Source organism: Saccostrea cucullata, unplaced genomic scaffold, assembly GCF_032062105.1.
Source record: "Saccostrea cucullata isolate Sc308-1 unplaced genomic scaffold, CSIRO_AGI_Scuc_v1 ctg19536, whole genome shotgun sequence".
Classification (NCBI taxonomy): Eukaryota; Metazoa; Mollusca; class Bivalvia; order Ostreida; family Ostreidae; genus Saccostrea; species Saccostrea cuccullata.
Window position 1 is genome coordinate 1 of NW_026939441.1, and position 9,211 is coordinate 9,211.

General features: G+C 34.8%; 1 protein-coding gene across 1 annotated transcript; it reads right to left on the reverse strand.

The window, feature by feature from the left end:
* Positions 1-4,248: 4,248 nt before the first annotated feature.
* On the reverse strand, positions 4,249-6,350 carry LOC134253045 (uncharacterized; the record flags this gene model as incomplete). The annotated part of the gene is made up of 2 exons (XM_062735565.1): positions 4,249-4,539; positions 6,233-6,350. Coding segments are annotated over 2 exons (344 nt in total), but the record flags the coding sequence as incomplete, so codon positions are not given.
* Between the last annotated feature and the right edge of the window lie 2,861 nt (positions 6,351-9,211).

A 9,211-nucleotide genomic window follows, 5' to 3' on the forward strand; every position in this document is an offset into this window, starting at 1 on the left:
GGCTCTGTAGCAACCTCTAATGTTACAACGTCGCGATATGTTTAAATATTAAGTGTTGCAAAACAACGCTTGTTGTCATAAATTATTGCATTAATGGTTGAGATTCTCATCCGCTAATGCTAAATCGCCGCTTAATGAAAGAATTATATCATTAAGCGATCGAGAAGGTCCACTACTAGTATTTAAAATGCAATGGTTTAATATGACATTAAGCGTTGAATTGCAATGCTTCATGATATTTCCATCAACAAGCGGCGTTGAATCATCAGCGGTTGCTACATGGCTCTTCATTTGAAGAAACTCAACTCCCCTTCATCTGCAAGTTTGGTCGTAAAGAAGTTGAAAAAAAAATGAAAAAATTACAGACGTTGGCTGGACATTCTATGATCAGAAAAGCTCACTTGAAACGTTTGCTCAGGCGAGCTAAAAGTTACTGTAATGGAATGGGTGAAAAGAAAAATAGAAGAGTGAAAGTTTAATAAAAATCTGCACTCTTTATATTACATACAACTATATTGTTATTTGGATGTTGAAATGAGAGGTATCAATATTGAGTCTATCAACTATGTAGTAAGATAAAAAAAGGCAGATTTACTAACCGACAGCAGGAGTCAATCCGTGTGTTATGGTCATAGGAACCACTGGGCAAAGTTCCACCGTGTGCGTTTTTGTTTGAACTGTCTTCATCGTCCTAATACACAATTCCTTGACGAAAATCTGAAAATCATGTTTAATTTCATAGTTTTTCCTAACATCGAATTACAATTTTTTTTAAAGTTGTATTGAGCAAGCATAAATTGGATTCAATAGCATTGACGTTAATACTTGTGTTCTGAAAAGGTGTTTTCAATTTTTTTTTTGGGAGGGGGGGGATAGCCCCCTCCATGCACCGTGATCTTCCTTGTTCATACTCGGACTGGAAACATTATATGCGGCATTTTGTACTGAATTTGTAATTATTCACAATCAACTTACGAAGTAAATCAAATTTACTCTATAGACATAAAGAGTTTCATTTTTTTTAGCTTTACATGAAAAAGTCTTACATCTTAGGCATGAAGGTCCGTGTTTCAGGATTCAGTAGTTTCCCCTGGGCCAATATTTCCTTTTACTGAATTGATGTGGGTTCTAGGTACACTAGTGGAATATTTGTATTTTCAATATATAATCAATAGAACCCCGCCTAAACACCAGAGCCCCTAACCCAAGGACCATGAAATTAATAATTTTGAAAGAGACATTCTTGCTCATCATAAATTTGTACTTGGTTAGTTTATTTAATACCCATACAGGAGCAGAGAAGAAGATTTTCAAAGTATTAACGGATTTTTCACTATATAATCTATTTTACATCGGCCCCATCCTAGAACTAGAACCCCTGACCCTGGGTCCATAAACTTCATAATTTTGCTAAAGGGCTCAATGCTGATTACAATCATGCCAACAGTTTCACTGCTTGATGTCCAGGAGTAAAAGATTTTAAAGATTTCATTCAATTTAGTGGTTTTGGTCCAACCCATCAGGCCCCAGGGGGAGGGACCATGAATTCGCAATTTTGTTCCCCTTCACCCATAGCTGCTTTGTGCTAAAATTGGTTGAACGGTTGCAGAGAAGAAGCTGAAAATGTTCAAATGTTAACACACGATGAACGACGCACGACGACGGACGAAAACAAACAGCAATAGGTGACCTGAGTTTACTCAGGTGACATAAAAACGTACAAAATTTATACCACCCCTACTAATGTGTTCGGACCTTTTATTTTTAGGTGCTCTGCAAAGTATAAAACCCGATGATTTCAGAGTATACCTCTTGCAGTGGCTCTGGCGAGAGTCAGCAAGACTATGTACAGCGAGATAGGGTAAATTATTCAGGGAAATGTGGCTAGTAAGTAATAAGCACGTTGGGGACTTGGTAAAGAGAAAAATTATGTTGCGTTTCATTTTTCACCAACCTATAATATCTGTAGAAATGTACTTCAATCGATCTATCTTGAATTCATTCAAATTTAAATAAGTATTCTCTATGATACAGGGTCCTTCGGATGAGACCTTAAAAACCGAGGCCCTTTGAAAAACCTTCGCCGGCATACGGTGACGTCTCCATATGAGTGAAAAATTCTCGAGAGGGACGTTAAAACAATATACAATCAATCTATAATACAATTTTCTGCAGTAATGAATGAAATTTTTTTGGGCAAATATTTTTAAAAGGAAACTAGGTATATATTTTTGGGCGTCCGATTAGCAAAGGAGGCACCAACATTACTTTAACTGACAAATCAGTTGAATGAGAATTGCATTATGGGCTACTATGACAACTGCATTATGGGCTACTACGAATTCTGAAGAATTTTACGCTTGAAAGATAAGGAAAACCTTATACCAATCGGAAAGACACAAAGACCATTTTACATCCTTGTGTAAATTAATAGCATTTTTAAAAATTCTATTATTTTTATGCTCACAATGACAAACATATCATTTGTTAAATAAGTGGAGGTCTAGGTTTCTCAAAGTCATACTGCAAAGCGATTTGCGTCTGTATTCATTCCTTTGTTGTACTATCGGTGAATACAATTGTCAGGTGGATTCCCTGGCCAAAAAACGTGATCATGAGTATAGTTATGTTAAAATATGTCATCCATTTCAATATGTCATCCATTTTTTCCCAAGGAGTTTTCATTTGCAGGACCAAAAATTTTGTCTTACCCTATCGTATATTTTTATGCTCACAGAATAACCATAAAATTTAATTTCAGCGATCAACATATTTTTTAGAGAAATTAATTTAATTCATAAAAAATAAAAGAAACTCATTTTCTCTCAAATACATCTGGAAATAAATCAAGGAAGACTCATTTTGTATAGAGGAAACATCAATGAATTAGATTACACCAAAAAATTAGAATTAAATGCACTAATGTAGAAAAAATATTTTCAAAATCATTGGTATCAAAGTTCCTTTTTGGAGTTAGGCTATCTTTCCTGTTGCCCGGGACTCAAAAACTTTGGCAAGTCTCCGCAATAGTTATTATTCATTATTACATTGGCTGCTGAACTAGACAGAAATACATGTAAAAGAGGAAAACTAGAAACACACACACTATTTTATTAATATTTATAAACACAATCAGATGATGTATTATTGAAACGCACAGATTAGTGTGCAAAAATATCAACTTTCAACACAGACTCTGTTGACGATAATCATGTCAGTGGGTTGATTAGCCTAAAAGTATAAATAACCTAAAAGTTAACGTCATACCGGCACTCGTTGTTTACGAATTATTATGTGACACAAACCCAGTCATTTGTCTGTCTTTTATAGAAAAAACGGAAATCTTTTTCTTTCGGTCACTCCGTGACCATTCCATGTGTTCATTGTTACGAGTGTCCTACTTTCTCTTTCGAAGACTCTCTTACAAGCGGTTTCCAGGCACTTCACCCATGTAAAATCTAAGTTAAACCGCAAGGAAAAGAATTTTTTCTCTATATACGTCACAAGTCACATGGTGTGGAGGACCCTTAACATATTCTTTTTAGTTAACAGCAAATAAAAAACGCCCTTGACATCTTTCATAGTTTCTAATCTTTGTATTTTGTTCATAAGAACATTTTTTTTATTTTGCACTCCATTGACAGGATCATAGATTGACCTGAACCACGTGTTCAAATTAAAATGTAAATATGTATTTGGCGTAAATGTTGCTATTCATTCAACGATTGGTCAGTTGCTCGTGGTAAGATCCTCTGTGCGCATTATTAACAAAAGCCATATAAGGCAAACAAATGTTTGTAAGTGTAGATGATATTACACATTTTCTTACCAGCGTATCTGGTTGCTAGTGTTCTCTAATTTTCACCGTCAACATATTGTTATTTTAAACCCGCCCCCTTTAGCCACCTTTTTTTGAAAATCATGAAAATCTTTCAGAAAGGTCTGGAAACAATTTTTTCACTGGACATGTTTTCAAAAGAAACTGTATAGTAATTTCCTGTTTACTGCCAATTTTGTTTATAAATTAAACCGGTTCTACCCTTAGGCTATAACCTTTGAATAGGTCAACCTAAACCACGTTTCTTGAATTTAAATCACAATAACAAAGGTAGGGGTGTAAAAGATCTAGTAGATAGTTTGAGAGCTATTCATAAAAAAATTAAGGGCTGAAAATTATGTGATTTTTTTTCTCTAAATACTACTCTTCCTCCTGATAATGATCATTTAGGAAAAAAAAAGTTAACGATGTAATATCTGCATGAAATCTTTATTTTAGAAATGTCCGCTTGTCCAACATTCAGTTGCAACGACTATTATTTCCAGTAGTAGCAATAATGAAGAATGTGGTCACTTCCACCAGATCTCAAGGGATGCGATCCTCTGACGTAGTTCTTATTTGCGGTGTTTTCGTCATCAGTTTTAACGATCTCCTCTCTGACGTACATACCCGAAACTCGCTGACAAGGTTCGCTGAATCTCAGGAGATAAAATGGCTTGTTGGTAGGTAGAGACATGGAGGTCTTATATGAACCATCTTTTCTGAATAGTGAAAAGTAAAATGATATAAGCTTATGATATATTATGTGTTATACAGGGGCGGAGCCATCCATTTTTGAAAGGGACGTGTCCCTTCAATAATCATATACATGTAATTTTAAGATATATAAAAATAAGTAGAATATTTTCTACTATACTCTCATAAAAAGGTAATAGTGAAGGAGAATGGGGGAAACTAAATGTGTGAGAATCTATCTTTTCAATACATAAATTAGACGTTAAAATTTTAATTTCCGGAACGGTTTCCCCCTTCCTCTCCACCTCGCATAAATTAAAGGGGGGTCCAACCCCTGGACCCCCCCCTCTAGATCCACCCATGTTATACGTCGTTTGATTAAGGATTTTAAGTTAAAATACATTAATTAAAAAAAATGTTAAATAGAGGTAACAAGAGTTCCATAGTCCATAGTGCTCACCGAAGCCCGGTTGTTTTACGAAAAAAAATTAAAAGATTTTTAGCCGGGCTTTGCTGAAAGCAAAGTTCTGGCTATAGGCATCATGATCGACTGTCTTACTATAGATAGCACAGTAAAGAAGAAACTAAACAGCATCTATGCAGACGCTTCCGATAAACAAAATAGTCCCATTGGAAGACGATATTCAAACAAATATTTTTAACTGCCCAATCGTTGGAAAAGTTAATGAACAATATTTTTGCTTGAGAATTAAACTGAAAGAGAAATTAGATATTTTTTATTTGGGATAATCGTGATATAACTATTTGTGCACATACGATGCTGAATGCATATTTTAAGCGAACTATTTTCAATAGCGCAGGCTTTTTGAAAGGCGGAAATTGTTGAAGAGTTTCATGTTTCATATCGTTTTGGTCGATATAATGTTAGTGATTAATATTCTGTTTTGATTTTTAACAAATTACTTGTGTAGTGATTTGGAATTTCAAGAATTTATATGTGTTATGCCTGACGTTGCTTGACAATGTACATGTGTATCAGTGTTTCTACATGTAGTTGGCGACAAAAGTACTTTTTGTTTCAAACTAAAAGCATGTCTCTAAAATATGTGCATTATTTTAACTATTCCAAGACGGAATTTTGAATTATGAGAAAAAAATGCTGATTGAATAGAAAATATGCAAGAAATTCTCGGAAATATGATTTATCAAATTTTAAAATAATAACATATCTTGTATGGGGTTTGGACTGTTAATTCTAATTACTGGTACATGGGATATTCTTAATCACAATCATACAAACTCTACCTGTTAAACATCAATGGCCAAATGGGAAAAAAATAAATATGTACTAATTTCGGATCGGACAAATACTCTCGAGCAAAGCCCTGCTTTCAGTCATTTCAGTACTTTGATTTCTTAAATCCCCTGAATTTTTTTTATACTTATCGTGGTCCCACCCTAGCTCCAACGAGGCATGCCTTGGTCAAACTTGAATTTACACAACAACGAAATTTTATTTGATATATGTTTCTAGTGTCAAGAAGTAAGAATGGGAAAGGTTCCATCAAAAACATTGACTATGCGTGGCAAAGAAGTTTAAGTTGAATGGCTATTGACAACCAAACAATGGCTAGACATTTTATTATCAGAAAAGTTTACTTAACCGTTTGCTCAGGTGAGGTAAAAAAGAATAAGGTATAAATATATTGAGTCACTTTTAACTATGTAGACTGATAATACAGCAGACAATGTACTTACCGACAACAGTAGTCGATGCGAGTGTTGGGGCCATACGAACCACTGGGCAAAATTCCATTTTGTTTGTTAGCGTTATTACTGTTTTCATCGTCCCAATACACACATCCTTGACGAAAGTCTGAAAATTATGTTTATTAACAGCATTATTCTTAAAATCGAATTACAATACAATATACCATATGACTTGAGCAATCATAAAATTTTGATCCTATACTAGATTCAGTGGTCTTCCTCGACGTTAAAACTTGTGAAATACTAAGTGTTTTCAGTTCTTTCACAATAAAGAGTGGTTTAATTTCCTTTTTTATACATGAACTTGGATTGGAATCACTGTGAGTGGCAATGGGCAATTTCGAATTTTTTCACTTTAGTCAGATTTATTAAAAAAAAAAAGAATCTTAAAGTTTTAACTGACAGTTAATTATAGGTTAATGACATAAAAAGAAATACTTTAAAATCCTGCAATTAGTTTAGGAACAGCATACACTTATGCCATGGCTGTGGTAGGGAAAGCTCTTTTTTATCAAACCCGTAACAGGGATTTGATATCTGCTGTACTATATTACTAATATTCTTATTACGGGTCTTCTGTTTCAATTTACATCAAGGATAAACAGCAGTTTTTAAAAGTAAAAATTAGCTTTTCACATTGTGTGTCTACAGACAGGTCTTAAATATAAAAGACTTCGATAAAAGAAATCACACAATGAAATGTATTTATTAACGTACACACTTTAAAAAGAAGTGAAATGTGAAAAATATAAATCATGACTTTTACTTATTATATTTAAACAAGTTGCCATAGTCATTAACTGACATTTTCTTTTAGCAAGCTTATTACTTAATAAATATTGTACTTTGAGTCGTTGCCACGAAGCTTTCAGTTCTATATATGCATATTGTATTTGTGAATTTATTAGCACTTACTGTCATTTATATCTTAGATAATTCATAACTCACATTGTTATCAATTACTTTACTACAATTTTCATGCCTCCGGCCCACGATTTTCTTTTTAATATTGGCTTCGATATCATCTGGAGTTCTAGAACTTTCAATCATGAAAGATTGAGATCGGGCATAAACGGAAAAAGTTTTGCAAATTTTGTTTTTTAATCAGTAACCCATTTCACTTAAATCAAGATTTAAGTGAATAATTTATTAATGACGTTTATGGACGGGAATTACCGCCAAAAGTCTATGTATCTTGCTTTTATTCTTATTCTGCCTACTTCTTTACGCTTTGTTATTATTGTAATTATATGTCACTTGATTGTTTTCATATTCGTCTTAATTACATTTCACTTTGACTTTTATCCTTCTTCATTTTGCCTTTACTTCTATGTTGCTTTATTCTTGTAAATTCATTTTACTTTCTTTTAAATTGATACAGTTTCTTAATTGATTATATCTATTACGAACGTTAACTCAATCACGCAAACAATGAAGCATATTCAATGAAGACGAATACAAGTTGTCCGAATTTAGTGCCGCATTATAACGCTAGGTGGCACGGGTGTTCGCTAAGAGTGTTGGTAAAATTAGGTAAGCAAACCCGGGCCGGGGTTATTCGAGTTTTTTCAATTTTCTGCCTTAATACTTTATTAATCAAACTTAAATTTTTAAATGACTGATGTTTGTTATAAGTTTAGGTATGTACCCGATACATGCCATTCCCTCGGAAGTCTCGCTAGATGGTAAGATTTCCCCTGGAAGACTGACTACACAGTGATGCTTCCTTCGGAAGACTATACAGTGGGATTTCCCCGGAGAAGTTTCAATATATAGCTAGTCTTCCGTGGGAAATCTCGCTATATATAGCAATTTGCCCCCATTCCTAGCAACCCCTCCCCCGAATAGTTTTTTTTAAATCGTAAAACAATGTTTATATATACTAACGTTTTCAGTTTTTGAAGAAAAGTTATCCGTTCTATATGAATAAATATTTAAATAATATCATTTTAATAGTGTTTTATAATAAAATCATTTTAACCATTTAGTTAAACATAGATAATCTTCACGAGTACATATGGATAATGACTTTCTCTCTCTCTCCCCCCCCCTGGATGCAGTCGCCCACGTGGCACTGTGGTTACGGCGTTTGCTCTATATTGAGTCACGAAGTACAGTAGTAAGGAGTCGACCAATACGTCGTGGGTTCGAATCCCACTACAGGACGTGGAGTTCGGTCCTTCGGATGAGATCTAGACCGTATTATCCGAGGTCCCGTGTCGCAGTAGGTGCTGGCACGAAAAAAGATCCCTCTCTGCTCAATGGCTATAAGTCCGAGTATAAAGGACAAAGCAGTTCCCCACCGGCAAGAGGTGGCTTCTCCATTTGAGTGAAAAATTCTCGAAAAGGAAATTATACAATGTACAATCACACCACCGAAGTCTCAATATATATACTGACTTCCGGGTGGACGACCTCCCATGGGGTAATTTTCATCGGTAGAGGGGAGGGTGGCCACGAAACATTTTCCTAAACGTAACTTTTTACTACTGGAAAAGTTCAGCGAAAGGCTTGTTGCCCCTCATCCCTTACACTTTTTGTTGCAGTACTAATAGTCAATTTATATATCAAAAGTCATGTACTAATAGTGGCATATGAGTAAAATTTATTACTGAAAAAAGTTGACGACCCCACCCCCCCTTCACCAATACCAAATAGAATTTTCGAGTTTTAAGATTTTTTTTAGCTCTCCTGGTTGATGAGAAACACGGTGCGTACTAAAGATATTTCTTTCTTTATTGAAAAGTGCTATTTTAATATAAAATATTAACGCAGAAAAAAGACCGGGGTGTTTCTTAGTCTAGTATGTCTGGGTGCATGTAGTCTGGTTCGGACTTCGCCTTCCATGCGCGGATCTAGAGAGGGGGAGGGTGGGTAGGACCCCCTGGAATTCACAAGGTCACTAAAACAAGGGAAAAAAGTTAACCCCCCCCCCACAAAATAGAATTTTGACGTTTGGGCGAGTTT